The following is a 20,328-nucleotide window of genomic DNA, read 5'->3' on the forward strand; positions in this document are numbered from 1 at the left end:
TATTTTAACGATTCCTCTTTGCTAACCCTGTTCTTTTAAAACCTTGAAAATATCCTTTTGCAATGTTTTAAAACGCCTTCCATAAGTTCTTGTCACAACAGCTTTGCTTACTTCTTAACTAGCTGATTTAATATCAGCACTTCACTAAGCTTATTTTAATGCCTTGCAAAGATCCCATCAAACGCCTACTGTTAATGCAAAACTATAAAGGTCATTATAGCCTAACTATTAAGTCGGGACTCGGACTGTATTCAGAATATTCAATCCCCTAAAAACACAATATGACATATTATACGTGGGAGAGCCATGCTTCGGTACGAATGGGCCGGCTCGACCGGAGAAATACCACGTTCTCACAGAAAACCGGCGTGAAACAGCGCTTGCGCTGTGTTTCGCCGAGTGAGTGAGTTTACCGGAGGCCCAATCCCCTACCCTATTCCCTTTCCTACCCTCCCCTATTCTCTTCCCTTCCCATCCCTACCCTCCCCTATTACCCTATTCCCTCTTCAAAGGCCGGCAACGCACCTGCAGCTCTTCTGATGCTGCGAGTGTCCATGGGCGACGGAAGTTGCTTTCCATCAGGTGACCCGTTTGCTAGTTTGCCCCCTTATTTCATATAAAAAAAAAATCACAGGGGTTGAAAACCCAGAGACTGAAAAACGGAATGATCCGCTGAAAGCAGCTGAAAAATTAATGGGATCGGAAAACTTAAGTGAAAACTTTCAGCGCTTAACGACCGACAAACTTTGAGGCAAGATTATACCCGAGTATGAATACTTAAGTCACTTTAAGTTGCCCGTTTAAATTGTTCACTTCAATTAACTTGAGGACTTTTGAATAATTCTAATAATTTTAGTGGATACTAAGCTGTAGCAGATACCTACTAGGTATTGGGTAGACGTAGTTATAGTACCTACCTATGTCTGATTCAAGAAAAAGTTAAATGAAATATCTACACTAAATTTTGTCTAAAAATTTTTATGGCATTATATACAGTGTGTTAGTGTAAACACCGTTATCCTTGAAATCGTCAAATGAGCCCGTCAAAATGAACAACTTTTTCTATGGGAACAATGCTGGGAACTCAAAAAAAATGCCGTCTTCATACCCATACGGATGCCCGGATCGGCAATTTGTATGGGTATGAAAACGGATTTTTTTAAGTTCCCAGCATTGTTCTCATAGAATAAGTTGTTCATTTTGACGGGCTCATTTGATGGTTTCAAGGATAACGGTGTTTACACTAACATCTTGTATGTTGAATATTATTTATGATTATTATTTTCAACATTGTATCACCAACTAAGAATGTTATGATATTTAATAATAAGTAGTTATGCAGCGTATGCATTTCATAGAGTGAGAATATTGAAATTTTCATTCCACTCGCCATATTAAATTTACCAGATGAAATATTAGGTGTGCTCAAGAAAATATGACCCATTTATATTTCATATTTCATAGCTTCTAAGCATACTCGAACATGCAAACTTATGAATATTGCGCTTGCAAATTGAAAATGCAATAAAAGTTGAAAAAGTTTGCTCCACGTTTGAAATATTTCAAGTTCACACTTTTCTGGTGGCACAATAATATATTTTATAGGAATGATCTTTGTTGTGTTATTTCTTAACCACGATTTTAATTAGCATCGGCTTTAAATGCTCATTTTTTAAAGTAAAAGTTACGTTTGTAATATTTTATTAACTTTTTGTTTCCCAGATTAACAGTTCCCGGTCAGATACAGTTACCAAGTGACAAGGAGGATGAAGAGGACACCGGGACGAGGTTTCGGCGAACAGGATCCGAAAGACTCCGCGACGGAGCCAAAGCCCTGCTCAGACGAGTGGAATCCCTCAAAACGAGAAGAAGAAAGCGACAGAATAGAACAGAAGTTATAGTATCATCACCTCATTTCCTAGACGTCCAGACCGATAAATATCCTGAACTCAACTACATAGACATGACTCCGACAACGCCCACAGCATTCCCGTTTCCCGATTTCAATAGCTCCCCTATTCGTGCTCCAGAGATCAGGACACAACCTCCGTCCCCCATGACAATAATGCCACCTTCGCCCATAGCACCCTTAGACCAATCCTTCGTTTCACATCCACCTTTTGGGGATGATAGTTCGAGTTACGCGTCGGATGGGAGTATGGGTTCTAGCAACAAAAGTTCCAAGTCCAAATTGGGAAGAGCCAAGAGGATATTCCATAGAGGACTGAAGAGTGATGATTCGAGTGCGCTGAGCGACTCAGAATGTCAGCCAGCGAGTTGGAGGCACAATTATTATAAGGAGCATAATAGTCATAATACAGAGGTAAAATCAGTAATTAACCAAAATAAAAAAACTAAGATGATATTTTGTTAACAATAGTAATGTATTAAAAATAATTTACATATACTCTAAACTGTTTTAGGTATACGTAGAACCACCTTCTCCAGTGGATTTGAAGCCTGATCCAGAAGTTCTACGAGAAGTACAGAAGTCGCCCGGACACACGCCGCACCGGCGACAGGCGATAAGGACTAGCTCATTGAATCTCGGCAAAGATGGTCAAAAGTAGGTTCACATTTATTGACAAAAACAAGAAATCAATAAAAATATATTATACAAAATTAAGTAAAAAAAGGAAATGTACGAATATCGTACCACGTTTCCACTAGTAGGACTGATGCCGATGGCGATAAGAATATTTTTCTGTTCATGTAGCGATCGGTAAAATTACGACTTTCTACGTAGATACGCCATAATTATATTTGTCGCCTTTACTCTACCTACTGTGTAACATAATAATTATTTTTAGGTTTCGCGATAGAAGTCTAAAGCGTGATAAATCAGCCTCAAGAAGTTCAGAACTTGACAGCAGTCCGAACTCTGCGGGATCGAGGTCGCACGATGGGGATCAAGATGACGACGATGATAGTCTAGATTTAAAAAGTAAAAAGTAAGTTACGGGTTTAATTTTTAACACAATATATTTTTGCAACCATGAAAGACGGGCAAAAATAATGCATCTTATTTACATTTTTCTGATTGCTAAAATAAATATTCCGCTGTAAAACAAAAGTAAACCTTCATCAACCTGTTGATATCACACCAGTCTTTAATCAACGTGAATATTTTAAACGAAGAAATAACGACCCAATATCTTTTTCAGGAACAACATACAAAGGTGGTATTCGTTTCGAACGAACAATCTGAATGGGGGGCCAAAAGCAAATAATACGCTCCAACCGCTGCCCAATCAGAAAAACCCGGAGGCGTATTGTGAGTAGACGAGAATCTCTGTTCCCGACATTTTTCTGAGCACGTTCCTTTAAACATTGTTTTCTTAAATTTATTTTTTGAATATTATCAACTGATCGTGACCGTATTACAATTTGCAATTTTCGTACAAAACATTGTTACAATCGAACCAATCTGTGGAATCATCTTTTTTGTACAGAAGCCATTTCGACAGCACATAAAAACGATTCCCAAAAACTATTCATGCCGCAGTGGCACTACTTTCATTGATTTTACATTTCAAATACTGTTTCTAAAGGTTTTTGAGTTTAGTCGTTTTTGGTGTGTCTGCAATTTCTATCGAAAACGTAGATTGTCCGGAACTATTAGTGCATGGATTTTACCCTACAGGGTGTAACAAAACTAAGTGATAATACTTTATGGTGTGTATGAGTCCCTTCTATAGAGTTTACTGTGAAAATAGCAGCGCTGAAAGAGTTTCATTTTTAAACTTTTGTATTGGAAAGTGTATGACGCTGGGGCGCTTGCCCATTCGAATCACAAAAAAAATTGCTTTTTGAGCGCTGCTACTTTCACAGTGAACTTTATACAAGGGACACATACATACCCTAAAGTTTTATGACTATGTTTTGTTACACCTTGTAAGTATATCATTTTTACAGTGTCCCGTCCCATGTCGTCACTATCGTGTGGTCAACTCCATATCCTGAGGAAGTTAGCTTTGCTCCGGCTAACTGCGTGTATGGAGAGGTACTGTCCATCACACAAGTCCGGATGGAATTGGGAGCTGCCTAAATTAATAAGGAAGATTAAAACACCAGATTATAAAGGTAGGTTTCAAGACAGGAAATAGCTGAGATAGATGTTAACTAAACTAATTTATTTCTTTATTGGTACACTTTTCAGAATGATACTTAAAGCTATATCTCTTTAATAGGTTTATTACCAGAATAAACCTATATAGGTAATGTCTAATTAGTAACCAATGAAATAACCATTTTAATTAAATCGACGCTACGTCTTTTAAGGGCGCGATTATAGCGTATCGGAAAACACGCTCTGCGCGCGTTCAGCGCGTGCTGCGCACATGTTTTCCCATACGCTATAGTACAACCCGCGCAGAACACGCGCACGTCTGATCACGCCCTAAAGGTTTTCCGAGAATCGTGCTCTTTACGTCAACAGCAAACGAAAACGCTTTAAGCTACCGACTTAAATACTTCGTGAACTTTTTAAAGACTTACCGATTTTCGGAAAGGTCTCCAATAAATTATAATGTCTCAAATTTTCCAGATAAAACAGTTTTCGGGGTTCCCCTCACGGTATCTCTTCAAAGGACTGGACATTCGTTGCCAAAGCCAATTCAATGTGCTCTGAACTGGTTGAAGAATAATGCCTTGGATCAGGTATGATACTATTATTTTGGAAAAATGTCTGTATCCTTAAAACTTTGAGTTGTTTCTAAATAAATTTTCTTTGTTTAGTATTTCAACATTTACTATATTATTATCTTGATGACATCACATTCTTTTCTTATAACATTCATCAACTCATTTGGAATAATTTCAGATGGGCATCTTCAGAAAGGCAGGCGTGAAGTCCCGGATAGCGAAACTCCGTTCCATGGTGGAAGCGGCAGGGGCTGTGAACGCGGCGTTTGCGGTGGAAAACATGAACACCATAGACCCGGCGCAGTCCAGCTTGAACTTCGAGGGTGCGCAGGCGCATGACGTAGCTGATGTAGTCAAGCAATACTTCAGAGAACTTCCTGACGCGTTACTCACTAACAAACTAAGTGAGACGTTCATCGCTATTTTTCAACGTAAGTTTTTTGATGGACTATCAGAGTTGATTCATAGGCAGCTGCCAGACTTGCAGCTGCCAGACCTACGTAGTTTGGTCGCATTACGTCAAAACCAGCCGACAGATCACAATTAACATTAAAGTGCCATAATATGATCCGACCAAATGACGTTGGTCTGTCAGTGCCTACTGCCTAGGTATCAATTTACTCGGTGGCACTATCAGAGGCAGCTGTCAGACTTACGTAGTTTGGTCGCGTTACGTCAAACCCAGCCAGATCACTACTCATTAATATTGAATTGATATTCCCCGACTGCATGACGTAGGTCCGTCAACTGTCTAGGAATCAATTTCTTACGATGGTACTTATGTACGGCAAATGTTTGGATATGACGTGACAAAACTCTCTTCTTGTTTGTAGATGTCCCTGAACCCTTGAGGCCTGATGCTGTCCAGTGCGCACTTCTGCTACTACCAGAAGAGCATTTAGAGGCGTTACAGTCTCTGCTCATATTTTTGGCTGAGGTAGGTCCATCATCTACTTTAAAAAAAATCTTAAACAATTTCCTGCTATGGGCCATCCATTTATGAACTTTTGTATAGTCAAAACCATGGGACGTCATAGAAATTTTCTTTTGAAGTTTCATAAAGTTTTGTGAATATTCCAGGTGGCAGAGCTTTCAGCGGTGAATCAGATGACGGCGTCTAACTTGGCGGTGTGTTTCGCACCGACGCTGCTAAGGCTGCACCACGTGCCGCCACATACCGGCAGTACCAAAGAGGGACACTCCAATAGGTAGGCTTTACAACGTCTTCTTTATCACCATGTTGACCCCCAACCAAAGGCCCATCCCTTTTATAATCTGACGTGTCTGTTATAAGTCCGACGTGTCTGTCTATGTGTGTGTCTGTCCAAGGCATCCAAACGGGTGGATAGAGAGTGAGAGTGTTCTTAGTAGTAGTTCATCATCAGTTTTCTGCTGAAAAAACTACCTATTCTATTTCATAAAATGTCGTAAGCCACTTCCAGTGATTTCTTCGGGCCAATTTTTGCATTCTGATACGCCTGACAAAGAATTTTAAATCGGGGGTGGATTGATTTTTTTAATTTAAAAACTACAGTCTCAATCCTTAATGGTAACCTTAATGTGGTCCTTGTCACAGATTAATAATCGAGAGCGTGGCGGAGCAGCGTCAAGTGAGCGAGTCTCGTGCGGCGCACGCGTGCCTGTTGCTGCTGCTGCAACAGCACGCATCGCTGTTCCTGGCGCCCGCTGACATGCTCGCGCGATGCAAGTTCAACTACTTTGAGGAGAGTGTGCCGGTAAGACAGTCATATTTTATATACATTGGACCATCAGATTTTCATTAACATCACCATGTCCTTTAAATTTATCCACTCTATCTTTGGTACGAGTGACTTGTCCTTCCCTACCACTATCACCCTTGTCATTGTGTACTTTTATTACTTCAGCTTTAACGGTAGCTTACGTTCCAAACAAAGTGTTTTGTAAATGAGGTGTTGTCAATAATAATACATTACTGCAAACAAATATTTAAATGACATTTTAATTTATGAAGGTGGCGCTCGAAGAACTCGGTGCAGACTTCAACCAGGATTGGAAAGGTTTCCAACAAGCCTGCATCAAAGCACTACTAAAAGAAGCCAAAGAAAAGTAAGTTTCCCAAAACATTACTTCGTTTCACATGAGTAGATCCAATATGTCCTATGTCTATCTATAGCTCTCTAATGTTTCATGCTTTTATAGAGTCTGTGGCAGATCAGGAAAGAGGTGAGAATGGTGTTAGACTCATCACTCATGCTCCTCGCATTTCTGTGTTTTCTGTTCAATCAGTTCTTCACAAAATTGAAATTGCCGGATTCAAAGGGTACAAATTATTCTGCCAATTGCCAAATTAATAATTTACACGTCTGCCAGGCGTTTGGTAAGCAACGGTTTTGGGTGGGACTGACTTAAATGTGCCTTAGCTGTTATCTTGGCATCTTTGGGTTTTGGGATTGTGAAGGACGGATTTTAACGATTAGATTTTCATTCCACTGTCATCAGTAGATGTGTGACGTGGGCACTTATGTTCCCAATAGATTCTTAGCCGTAGGATGTTAGTTTTGTTGTTACTGATGGTATTCGATTGAAACGAGGCCAAATCTTGTTTAATTGAATGCCATTTTAGAATGACTGTGTAGGTTTTAGGTATTAAGCACAACTTGTTTAGTTATTTTGTGTCTTAGGCTGTATAAACGGTAAATTACAGACAAAATTCCTCATTATTTATTCAAAATTTTAAACTAGTCACAACCTAAGCAAATTGAAATTGGAAATACCGAGAATTGGTCTACTTATTAAGCCGTATTGTCTACTTTGGAAAAAACATCTACAATAGTAATAAGGAAATTAAAATACCTTACGGCCGATTTTTCAGAACTCGAGGATGGATGTCCGTGTCGGGAGCGGCGCCGCACGTGGAGCTGTGCTGTAAGAAAGTTGGCGATGGTCATCCGCTGCGGCTGTGGCGAGCCACCACTGATGTTGAAGCGCCACCGCAGGAGGTCATGCAGAGGTAACTGTACAAGACATCATCATCGAGTAATGCCTTAGAAAGCAGTTGAGTCCCTAACAGCAAGTTAAATCTCAATATAATATAGGACTTGTTTAAAGTATCCCTTATCCAGCTCTAAACATACTTATATAAAATTTCTAAGCTTTGGTCCTTCAAGATTTTCATTATGCATTTTCAGGATACTCCGGGAGCGGCACATCTGGGACGACTCGCTGGTGAAATGGCGCGTTGCTGAGAAGTTGGGTCCGACGGCTGAAGTGTTCCAGTACATTACGTCATCCAGCTTCAATCTACCGCAGAGAGATTACTGCGTTTTGAGGTTATTTTTTAAATTCTTGAAAAAGGAGCATTAAACTTTTTTGTCTCCAATTTATTGCAATTCCATCCGTTTCATGTTATGACAGTCATATAACTAAGTCTTCCAATTTCAGCACTAGAGCGCATCATGCGGTATAAAGCTTAACTTTGAATGTTTCAAGTTCAGCAACGCTTCCCACAACCAAGCACTCGCAAACAAATTCTCGTCCCATTACCGCACTTCGATATTAAGTGTCATGTTCTGCCATTAAAAAACATACAAAGTAAACTTGGCTAGTTTTCTGCTTTAAAGCCAACTTAATCCCACTTCTGACACTCAGGTCATGGCAGCAAGGTGGGCTAGTTATCTGATTTAAAGCCAACTTAATCCCACTTCTGACACTCAGGTCATGGCAGCAAGGTGGGCTTGTTTTCTGATTTAAAGCCAACTAATCCCACTTCTGGCACTCAGGTCGTGGCAGCAAGGTGGGCTTGTTTTCTGATTTAAAGCCAACTTAATCCCACTTCTGACACTCAGGTCGTGACAGCAAGGTGGGCTAGTTTTCTGATTTAAAGTCAACTTAATCCCACTTCTGACACTCAGGTCATGGCAGCAAGGTGGGCTTGTTTTCTGATTTAAAGCCAACTAATCCCACTTCTGACACTCAGGTCGTGGCAGCAAGGTGGGCTTGTTTTCTGATTTAAAGCCAACTTAATCCCACTTCTGACACTCAGGTCGTGGCAGCAAGGCGGCACGGGCGGCGGTGGATGGTGCGCGGTGGCGGAGACGTCAGTCGCGCACGCGGCAGCTCCGCCAGATGGTGCGCGAGGGGTGGTACTAGCGTCGCGGTATCTCGCCCAACCTGCGGGGAAAGGTCGCAGCAGATTGGTGCATCTAGCGAGAGTGGATACCATGTAAGTTTAATATTCATTTTGTTTCGGCTCCTTAAGTTCGGTATCTTCATTACAGACTACAATGTACTATTTATCAATGTTTTCATCAAATTATTCCACTGCGTTGTATTCTCCGATAATACCGCTTACAAACGAGGATAGTTATGGAAAATGATATTATTTTCGCTGTTTAATTTTGTCGTCATTGTTTTATTTTTTAATATCACCACTATCTTAATCAGCTTGAAGTCTACAAAAGTCATTAGCGACTATTAGTTGTTACTCAAAAGTGTAACTGAAGTAGACGACCTCAATAAAATATCATCTACATAAAAGTTCGTAATGGACTTGAGGTTAAGTAGTCTTAGTCCAGTAATAGCTGATGAAACACTTTTCTTTCCAGGGGCCGCACTCCAGACTGGTACAACAAATGCTACGGTCACATATGTGCGTTATACTTGGCTCGTATCCGCGCCTCCTTCAAACACAACACCGAGGGCCCCGAGTCAAATGTATGATCGAAACATTCCACTTAGGTCTACACCTAAGTATAACAAGCCAGGCCAAGAAGTGGCCTTATTTACCGAGGCTTTAGAGCTCATGAAGGGATATCTTCAAGCCCTAGTTTCGTCGCATGACACATAGTGAGGTATTAGTTTTGTCACATGTACGTTGACAGTTGACACTTGATGAGTATGGTAATTGGTATGCATCAAATTGTTGTTTAATTAATGTTATGGGACATTTTTGGGAATTTGGTGCGTTTGTTGTATATAATAGTGCTCGTGTTCCATTTTGAGGTCGATTGTCCACTTATCCGTAGACTATGAAGCAATGTTAAATTCCCTAATTGATATTACTTTAGACATAAATTACAATTTACGCTATAATTTAATAAAACATCGCCCAATTCTACGGTACTATCATAGAGATTGATTCAAAGGCAGATAACCTTCCTTTATTTGGTAGGACTGTCATCTTGACATTACCAGAACAAATAACGCAGGTCCGCCATCTGGCTATGAATCAGTCTCAGTATCTACTTGGCGATGTTAGTATGTCACAGTGACATAAGTGCAGTACCTACCTCCGTTGTTTTGTGCATTATGTTCGCCCGTATGGGACCTACCAAAAAGCCTGACTGTAAGCCTATTTAATATTTAGTTTTTTAAGTTAGAATATTTTTATACAAAATTGTGATGTTAGTCCCCTGTATGGTGCATTTTGTAAATATTATAAGTATTAACTCATCACATTCAATAGTAATAATTTGTAATCTCAAATTAGTCGATTAAGTGAATGAATATTACCATATATATAAAGTTATCATAACATATCACTAGTCATAATATATATTACTCGATATTACCTACGTTGTCCGTACCTGCCCTGTGTTCAGGATTATATTAAATAGTATTAATAATCAAAATTAGTACGCATAATAATTGTACGCATTTGAATTGTATTCGAGGAAATGTTATTTAATAAAAGTCTGAATGTAAATAATAGATGTGCAGTTTTTAAATTTCGAATCATCACAATATATTTATACAGCTGTATGAAATGTTTCTTAATTATAATGGTTTGCGACTTAATTAGAAACCTAATCACCTATTTTAAACCTTAATCTTTGTATAATATTTTAATACTGCAGTAATATATTATATTATTGAGATAATATTATTATTATAGTGGGTAGGTGAAATAAATTAGGATAAGAACAAGTTGTAACAGGGTTTACATCAGTCTTCTCTCTTGCTCCAATAGAATAGAAGGAGACGGATATATCCATGGCAGTCTTAAGGGTAGACAACGCAAATATTATATTTAGGTATCTGAATTTTCTGCTATCTATGAATGTATTTGATGTTATATAATAAAATTCTTATAATATCAAAAAATATATCGTCAAATAAGAATAAAATATTATACTTATTGTAGATACCAATAGAAACATTTCATACAGTTCTAATTTCTAGTGTTTAAGATGAAGCCAAATATCACAAGATGTATGTTTTGTAAATATTTAATATATTATAATACTAAGAGTATAATATAATCTCAAATAACGTAATGTTTTAGTTACCTATAGACGGACATGTTTTGAACAAGATATCATAAAATATAACAAGTATAAAATGTACAAAATACGTTTTTTCATTCAGATAAGTAAAGGGAGATGACAGGTTGTGTGTTGGCCATAAAATTAATATACCTAGCGGAATAGAGCACAGTCTCGAGCTGAGCACCAAAATTGGTTTTCATCTGTGTGAAAAATATGTGTACGTATACACTTACACAAGCATGATTGAACACGAATTCTATGAGATTAAATTGTCAACGTGCGGCACGTGCCGACTGGACGTCAAAAAAAGAGTGCTGCTGTCATGTATCACACGTCTCTTTTTACCACGCAGTGTTACTGATAGTGACATCTCTCTTGCTCAGGCCTTTGTTTCTCTATTAACTTTATGGTGTAGTATATTAACTTTATGGTGTTGGCACTGTTGGCCATTTCATAAGTTCCTATTATATATTACGCAAAGGTCAAAGCAGAGGGCGCTGCTAGCACATACAGTAAATAGTCTAACCAAAATTGGACATGTTGCACACTGCATGAAATGAAATGAAAATGAAATGAAAAATGAAAGTAATATTATTCTATATGTGGCGATTAACTAAGCCTGATGTTTTGTCTCTGTCTTTTATTATAATGTAGACAGTGACAGAACTTCCGGATAAGCTATTCGTCACTTACTACATTATTATGAAAGGCCACCCTTTAAAAAGGTCATAACTTTTTCCAAAAATGTATACTAGACCGTCCCAGAGACATATATACAAGTAAAAATAATTTACCTTAAAGTCACATCTAAAAGATTTAACATCACATGTTTTTGAAAAAAAATATTTGAGCAAAACAAAACATGACCATGTCGCTCCTTATACTATCTCAATGAAAAATGTCCATAGATATACAAGTAGCTCAGCTGAATTGTATAGCTAAAAATCCAACTACCCACTAAAATTGTGGGTAGTTGGTTATTTTCTGTCCTCATGTCAAACGACAAGTTCAGGATGACAGTTGATTTGATGTATCCCGGTCAGCTAACACGTAGAAATTTGACTGACCTATCTCTCGTCTCATTTTCCTCTTATATCGTATATATAAAATATAAATAACAACTTGTTATTAGAACGCGAGTAAAAAGGCAAGGCAAGCGATAGGTGTAGCCAAATTTTTTCATGTTTGGCGACTAAGTAACAAAATAAAGTTGGAAGTGTTACAAAAGTGAATATTTTAAATAGGTTGTAGTACCAAAATAGTGTTTACAGGTAACAAAATTGTGTCTTCAAATGAAAACAATACAAACCGTAAAAAATATTTTTTGCTAAAATGTTCTTCTATTTACCTAGCTAAATACTAAAACGGATTTAGGTATTAGACAAAACCTAACCAACTGTTAAAAATGGCATTCCTTACTATGCAATGTATGAAATCATAAAGATGAAGTCTCAATTTATTTATCAAATATTAATGTTTAACTAGGGCCTATAGGACACTTATTTTTAGTGTTGAACACCCTCAATATTTATATTTTATATTATTTATACCGAGTATAATATTATTGTTTTACATTCCGACTACTAGTATCATAATAATATCCGATATATTTCATGTAAGTATAGGTAAGTACCTATATAGGTACCTATTACAGGTACCACTTTTGGGCCATATTGTCATTGGTCTAAAACCAGTACACCAAATTGGCAATTATTGTAGGTATATTTAAGTCGTTAGCTTACCTACTTTGAAAATAATATCAAACAGTATGTACAGAACACCAAATAAATTAAATCATTTTAAACTCTTTGTCCTTACTGCGGTCCTAATTAAAGATAATAACACAATGTTATGTCGTACAAAATTTTGTCCTTCTCTATTACATTGTCAAAAGGACATAATATTAAGGGTCCCCTTTTACTAATAAAAGCTGAGCATTGAATAAGCTATACCTTTTTTGTCCATCAAGCCACTCTTTTAATGTATGCCACAAGAACAAAACATTGTTTATTATAATGGTCTGAATTCTCTTTGATTAGTGATAAGTGCATGTGATTATTGCAGGTAATTAGTATTATCAGGAGAAAGTAAGTGTGGACAGCGACTGATAATTGCAAGTCCTTTAATTTCTCCTAATCACTAATCACCTGTTCTCGCACTAATCAAAGTGAATATTAGCTTTGTCCACACTGTGCCTTTTTCTGTTCGTCAAGGGCATGCGTTATAGCGCGTCGCGGGCATGCCTCACGTTCGCTGTTGCGCTATAACGCATGCCCTTGACGAACAGAAAAAGCCACAGTGTGGACAAAGCTATAGACCAAAATAGTTACTGTGCAACAATTTTTGCTTAGTAAAGGAAATAAGGTATACTTGGTACCAACTACGGAGATAAAACATAGAGGAGGTGTGGCAATCCCTTATGAAAAGACGCGTGACAATTTGCGGGGTGAGGGGGTGTCAAGCAAAGCAAAACTACTAGCCTAGGTCGATGTCGATGTTACTATGTAGTTCAGCTATCGTACACCAGATGACAAAAAATGTATATTTAGGTTAATAAATAAAAATAGGGTTAGCATTTTTGACCCTTTTCTTAATGTAAAATAAGGGGGCAAACGAGTAATTAACGGGTCACCTGATGGAAAGCAACTTCCGTCGCCTATGGACACTCGCAACATCAGAACAGCTGCAGGTGCGTTGCCGGCCTTTTTGTTTTTGATCCGTGGTACCAACACAGGAACACAATTATAGTTAATGCAAAGTACAAGCTGTGCATTTATTAAGTAAGTACATACTTGTGATTAAACCCACATGGGTTTAATCACAAGTATGTACTTAGCCACATGGCTATCTACTTATAAAACTATATACATTTACTCCCTTACTTTTTATGACTGGTCAAGTCATCGGAAACCCTTTTACAATAATTATTATTAATCTAAAACCTGACATATTTAAAATCCTTAAAATAATCATGTTAGCTGATAATGTAGATAAAACCTAATTAAAATAAATTGAGACCAAAACCTAAATTTGTTATAAATTAATAAAATATTATCTCTTATTAAGTATATCTATTTACAACTAAATATAATGTAAAAAAAATCACCAATTCTGATAATACTCTGATAAGTATTTTGATGTTACTGTAAAGAAGCGCTTACACGGGCAATAATTATTGCTCGGTGGCACGAATGGAGAGATCTGGAGCAATAAGTGGGGCAACATGGAGCAATTTATTTCATATTGCTCAAATATTCGATGGCCACATCATTCAATATTGTATTGCGCAATATTACTGCTTGTTGCCGCAAATTGCTTGATGTAGTCGTGACTCGTGACGTCAAGTTGACGAGACTTGACTGGCGTTGAGCTATTTTAGTTGCCCATATAAGCGCACCACAATATTATAATGTTACATTTGTAGTGCATTCAGAGCTATTTTACCTTTGAGAAAGTTAGTCTTATGTCATTGTCGTAAAGATTATCTCAGATTTAAAATTGCCCTGTATGGACTGAAACTAATGCATTGTGATTTTATTCTTTATGAATTATATGGACCATTCTAAATAATTTACATTTTGTTTCATTATCAACAATATTACACCTGACATACAAAAGCTTTGTCCACACTGTGCCTTTTTCTGTTCGTCAAGGGCATGCGTTGTAGCGCAGTCAACAGCGAACGTGAGGCATGCCCGCGACGCATGCCCTCTGATCGTATCCAAAAAACAAAAATGACAATGTTGGCGTTGCGTTCCTTGACACATTCAATTATTGAATGCGCCAAAACAAAAGTTTAATGAAAGAAGCTGATGACGAAAATTGGAGACGAAAGCGCATAGTGTGGATGTCGCAGCCGACTGGTTTAAATAGCCGTTCAATCAAACAGCTAGCCCTTTGACTGAACAACGCCATTCAATCACACGTCTAGCTTTTATATTGAATATTTTAGTCGCTCAAAACGTTCTGCACTACAGCTGATTCAAAAGCCGCCGTCTAATTGAAGTAGTTCAGCGCGCACCGCTGCGGCGCTAGGTGCATTTTATTTACAATATGGCGTCAACTAGCAGGTGTTTGTTGGTGTTTGTGGTTGTTTTTCGGAAAGAAAGTAGTTAATAAAAGTTACAAGTGTTATTAATTAAAGAGACAAAAATTGTGGAGGCACATACGAGTGAATTAAAATTTCAACAAATATTCGAGGAGAAATTACGAGATTATGAAATGGATGGACGCAGCCTCGCGCAAAAGGGGGGTTCGGGGGGCACAGCCCCCCGTCAAAACAAAAATAAACACAATCTAGAAAGTCCAAAAGTTGGTTAGGTTAAGTTAGAACTTAGACCACAACACAGAGGGAGCCGAGCGAGCGCAGCGAGCGTACTGCGGCAGCAGCCGGCGACCGCCTTCAAATAAAAGGGGGGCTCGGGGGGCGCAGCCCCCCGCCAAAACAAAAACAAACCAGTTGGCTAAGCGTCGTCTAGCTGTAGTGTTGAACGTTGTAGTCAACAAGTCGGCTAAACGACGTATAGCCGTGTGATTGAATGGCGTTGTTCAGTCCAAGGGCTAGGCTGTTTGATTGAACGGCTATTTAAACCAGTCGGCTGCGACATGGACATAGCTAAAGAGATTGATAGTTATATTTTAGAATTCAATAGAAATACTAAAGTAAAAAGGTACAATATTTAAATCAACTTGCAATTCTGTTTCCCCTTTGGTACAAAAATATCTTCTTGGAGTAATAATAAAGAAAATACTTAGTAAGAATATTTAAACAAAATTTTATTTTTATTTTCTTTTATCCATAACAATTAAAGTTAATAATAATTATTAACCCAAGTAATTAAATTTTGTGTACTAAACATCACCATTGTCTGAAGTCTGAAGTCTGAACATAATAATATTATGTAATTGGATTTTGGGACCTGATTACACCTACCAAGTACCAAGTACATTGGCGAGATAGCGCCCTCGGTTGAGCACATCCATACGAATATTAATGCGAAAGTGTGTCTGTCTGTTTACCTCTTCATGCCCAAACCGCTGAACCGATTTTGCTGAAATTTGGTATGGAGATACTTCGTCCTGGGAAAGGACATAGAATACTTTTTATCTCGAAAAATGTACAGTTCCCGCGCGTTACTAGTCATCTAGTTCTAGAGCACTGTCTCGCCAGTCAACTAAAAGGTGTAATCAGGCCCTTATAATGCAGAAGTGTCAAGACTCAAGTTCAATTAAATTTTCCACAGGTAAACATAGAACATGTAACTACAATGAATTGTCTAGTCCAGGGGTTCCCAAACTGTGCGCCGTGGAAAGGCAAGAGGGGCGCTGTGAGCCGATCCTCTATCATTATCCATAACCACAAATATTATAAAATAAAATTATAATATTAATTACACAAAGCAGGCAAATGATTAAAAATTTGTTTATTATTATTTACTTGCTTAACCTAACTATAATCATGTGTTTATTTATGTATCTTTTTGTAATAGCTTAGAGGCAGACTAGGGCGCCGTGAAAAAATATTGACTTGTAAGTGCGCCGCAGGCTGAAAAACATTGGGAACCCCTGGTCTAGTCTATAAAATAACACACAGTACCAAAACCTTAGAAAACGGCTGTCTATTTGCACTGATGACACCACCAGTTGCCAGCTATATTTTCGACAGTAAATGCTTCTTCACAATTATTACATTGAACATCTGGTACCTCATGTTGGGTGTTAAAATGCATTTTTATTTCATTAACTATGCTGGCACCCTGAAAACTGATGGAACAAGATCTGCATGTTACCATTATTGAATCCTCTGTTAAATTATTTCTACCATCCATGACATTAGTGAAGTTACCAATGTATATTTCAAGTACAGGAATTATCATTTCTTGTAATTGTAAATCGTATTTTCTAATATCCTCCATGAAAGCATTTTCTATATCCTTAAAGTAATATCGTACATATGGATATTTATTTGTATGTCGCTTGTATGTTGATTCTTGAAACACTTTTAATGGTAGAAACTTTAAAGAGATTAAAACAAAATTAATTATTTCCATTATTTCACTCAAAGCATATGGAGTGTACGCTTTATTTATTAAACTTATTATTTTGCTGACATTAATGACCGCATCAGAACTTCCTTTATATACTATTTCTTGATTTAATTCTAGGTCTTTCTTTGGTTTTGCGATTAACCTCTTATTGCACAGAACATACTCAAATTCGTGGTTTGTTTCATGTTTGTACAATACTGCATCTGCTGGACCTGTTATTGTGATTGTAACTCCTGACATATTTAAAATTGACCTGAGCGGAATATTGCTGACTTTTATTTGAGATGGTACAATGTTGTCTATGTTAAAGATACTCTTGCTACATTTGGGATTGGGATACCTAAAAAAAAGTTGTTTCAATTGTGCTTTTGTTGCACTAATTTCTAGCACAGGGTCATCATCTTTTGGTTCTTCTCCCTTAGCACCTTTTTCTTTCTCCTTGATCTTTTCTACTGCTATCTTTGCTAGTGGCTCAGCCTCATCGAGAGCCTTTTTCAAAAAAGATTTCATGCTAGAATACTTTTTCTCGAGCAAGGCATCGTCTAATGAATTCTGGCCTTTTTTTCGTACTTCGTTTACAATTTTATCAAAGCTATCCCACTCCGGCCATTCCTTAAGAAATTTCTTAACAACAGTCAAGTATATGTCAATTTCTAGAACATGCAGGTTCCTCACATCCATATTAAATTCTTTTTGCAATAGTTCATTTATCTGAGAATTTTTGAAAACTGTGTGTTGTTTATTTTCAATCTCAATAAGCCGTTTGAACAAGTGAATAAGAGGTTTATCTAAAACAATAAAATTAACAGATATACGCTATTCAATATGTTAAAATCAAATGGCCTTGGCCCACGGGGCAGAGGCAATACTATAGTGGAAGTTCCAATGACTTTCGTACACTTATTATAATAATGTAGAATTTTTAGGAATGCCGCACATTGCTAAAAATCCGACGAAAACGCATAAAAATCAGTGGCGTAGTTTTAAAGATCTAACCATTTATATTTTACAGGAGATATCAAGAAAACGACTGTGTTTCAATTGTATAGTGATAATATCAAGTTTGATTCTTGAACCTCATTCCGAAACACGGCCGTCGCAAAAAGTAGAAATTACTGAAACACAATTTGAACACAATATTTTAATTACCAGGACTGGTATCGCTGTCTGAGTCAGAACTAACGTCTACAATATCCTCGAGACTCACTGCCATTTTAATTAGTTTTTAAGTGGTAATAATAATCATAAGAAAGATTTACTTAAACTGAAACACAAAAACAATTTAATACTGAATAGTGAATGCAAACAGAAAGTCAGAAACAGAAAGCTGAAAGTCAACAAAATATCAAATGTCAAAATTGACATTGTATTTTTTTTTTACTGTACTACGGAATACGGATATAACCATGGCCCATATTATTATGGCCAGCGTCGAGACTCGAGTGGTATAATGCCGTATTATCCTAAGATACCGTAAAAATCTGCATGAATCGTTTTTTTTTCGATCAAATATATTTTAAAATAATCTTTAGAACGTATAGAATGGATTAATGTCGGGTTGCCTTGTTAAAAGTAGCCGCAAGTACCTCTAATTGAGCAAAATGAAAGCCCGTAATACAAATTTGCGTGTATTCAATAGCATAATATTTATAGGCCTGAAGTTGAACATTTGTCATATACAAAAGTGATGGCAACCCCAGTTTGCGGCTATCGTGCAATTGGCAACCATGGATATTCATGTACAAAATGCATAAAACTTTAATTTGGTATCAAAATTATTAAAAAAATCGATGCTTCAATTTTGATGAAGAACTATGTCTGTTTACGGGCTGGCAAGCCTAGGTTGCGGCCGACTTAGAGCTGGCAACCATTTATACCTTATTTTCTCACGTCATTTTCTTTCAAATGATGTAAAATTTACTGAAAAAAAATTTATGTACATGCAAATTATGCATTTATCTCATGAACATTCAACTTAATTAGAGGTACTTGCGGCTACTTTTGACAAGGCAACCAAACATTAATCCATTCTATACGTTCTAAAGATTATTTTAAATTAAATTTGATCGAAAAAAACGATTCCTGCAGGATTTTACGGTCGGATCCAATACTATATGGTGGTGTGCGAGGGGGAAAACCATAATAACATCGTTTTTTTTTAATCGTCAGGACTCAGGCCTAAAGTCTAGTCAAAGTCTAAAGGGGCTCATTCACGGCAGGCCGCCATACCATCCGCGGCTTATGCAGGATAGTGAATGGTGTCGTCGTTGCCGGCTGGCCTTGCAGGCTGCCGCGGCTGGCTAGCTGTGACCTGCGACACCATTCACTATCCTGTATAAGCCGGCGGACGGCAAGGCGGCCTACCGTGAATGGGTAAAAGTCAATACAGTCATGAAGTCAAGTCGTTCGATTCAGTTTCAGTAAAGTGATAGACGCTTTACTGAAACTTTCGATAGAGTTTTGGAGGAAACACAAAATAGAACGTTTCTGGATATTGCATCACTTTCCTACACTTTTGCACATTGAATATCTAAATTCTAATGGTTAATATCCTACCAATACTACACATTATAGAATGCCTCCTCATTTAAGGAAAATAATACAAAAACACAACATCACTCTTTCACATTCCCGGCAAAACTCCGACATTGTATTTGTCTGATGTCACACATGCGTAGTGCTTCGTGCTTGAGATGGCCCGGCCGCACCTACGTCTATCGTCCGAAGCTTCGTACTATGACTTATGAGACGATACTATTGGACAATACCGGCAGGTCGTCCAATAGTATCGTTTTTAGCGTGAAGCACTACGCATATGCGGCCGCGGCATCTAGACGATACCATTGGATGAACTGCGTGTATCGTCTAACGGCCCGGCCGCACCTGCATCTATCTTCCGAAGCTTCGTGCTATGAGACGATACTATTGGACGATACTCGCAGATCGTCCAATAGTATCGGTTTTAGCGCGAAGCACTGCGCATGTCTGCGGCCGCGGCATGACACAAGCTACGGAGTACAGACTATAGAGAAAACAGACAAAATATCCTCTAGAGCAGTGGTCCCCAACCTTTTTTACATGCTGGCCACAAACATGTTTTGGTCTCGATGTCGCGGGCCGCAACATTTTTTTAGGGTTAAAAATAACATTCTTCAATATAAACGATTTAAAAGTGGAAAAAATTTGACGACTATCACATAGACATTACGTTATTTTGCCAGTGGGCGTGAATTTCAAAATTGTTTAACATCACGCGAGCCACAAATAAAGTCACGGGCCGTGGATTGGGGATAGCGGCTCTAGAGTCTAGCGACCCTAGCATGCTGCATTGCCCAGTTGGCACTTGGCAGCGACAATTTTGTCGCCCCTTTGGGGCCCATTTTATTGGG

At 37.9% G+C, this 20,328-nt stretch overlaps 2 protein-coding genes across 3 annotated transcripts in view; one reads left to right on the forward strand and one right to left on the reverse strand.

Annotated features, from left to right (window-relative positions):
* The window catches only part of LOC121735834 (rho GTPase-activating protein 7), a 259,758-nt gene extending 248,865 nt beyond the window's left edge, over positions 1 to 10,893 (forward strand). For both annotated transcript variants that reach the window (XM_042126790.1, XM_042126791.1), the window contains exons 6-20: positions 1,723 to 2,323; positions 2,424 to 2,566; positions 2,811 to 2,951; positions 3,165 to 3,274; positions 3,916 to 4,083; positions 4,547 to 4,659; positions 4,823 to 5,075; positions 5,478 to 5,581; positions 5,725 to 5,852; positions 6,221 to 6,380; positions 6,638 to 6,732; positions 7,499 to 7,636; positions 7,815 to 7,955; positions 8,669 to 8,848; positions 9,231 to 10,893. In XM_042126790.1, the coding sequence (XP_041982724.1) occupies positions 1,723 to 2,323; positions 2,424 to 2,566; positions 2,811 to 2,951; positions 3,165 to 3,274; positions 3,916 to 4,083; positions 4,547 to 4,659; positions 4,823 to 5,075; positions 5,478 to 5,581; positions 5,725 to 5,852; positions 6,221 to 6,380; positions 6,638 to 6,732; positions 7,499 to 7,636; positions 7,815 to 7,955; positions 8,669 to 8,848; positions 9,231 to 9,345 (2,590 nt within the window). In that variant the 3' untranslated portion in view covers positions 9,346 to 10,893. The remainder of the gene's footprint in view (positions 1 to 1,722; positions 2,324 to 2,423; positions 2,567 to 2,810; positions 2,952 to 3,164; positions 3,275 to 3,915; positions 4,084 to 4,546; positions 4,660 to 4,822; positions 5,076 to 5,477; positions 5,582 to 5,724; positions 5,853 to 6,220; positions 6,381 to 6,637; positions 6,733 to 7,498; positions 7,637 to 7,814; positions 7,956 to 8,668; positions 8,849 to 9,230) is intronic.
* Positions 10,894 to 16,507: 5,614 nt separating this feature from the next.
* On the reverse strand, positions 16,508 to 18,238 carry LOC121736073. Its single transcript, XM_042127124.1, has 2 exons — positions 18,089 to 18,238; positions 16,508 to 17,727 (listed from the first exon to the last, which is right to left on the reverse strand). The coding sequence occupies exons 1-2, from the start codon at positions 18,150 to 18,152 to the stop codon at positions 16,511 to 16,513; spliced, it is 1,281 nt and encodes a 426-aa protein (XP_041983058.1). The 5' UTR covers positions 18,153 to 18,238; the 3' UTR covers positions 16,508 to 16,510.
* Positions 18,239 to 20,328: the final 2,090 nt, after the last annotated feature.

Source organism: Aricia agestis, chromosome 18 (assembly GCF_905147365.1).
Source record: "Aricia agestis chromosome 18, ilAriAges1.1, whole genome shotgun sequence".
Lineage (NCBI taxonomy): Eukaryota > Metazoa > Arthropoda > Insecta > Lepidoptera > Lycaenidae > Aricia > Aricia agestis.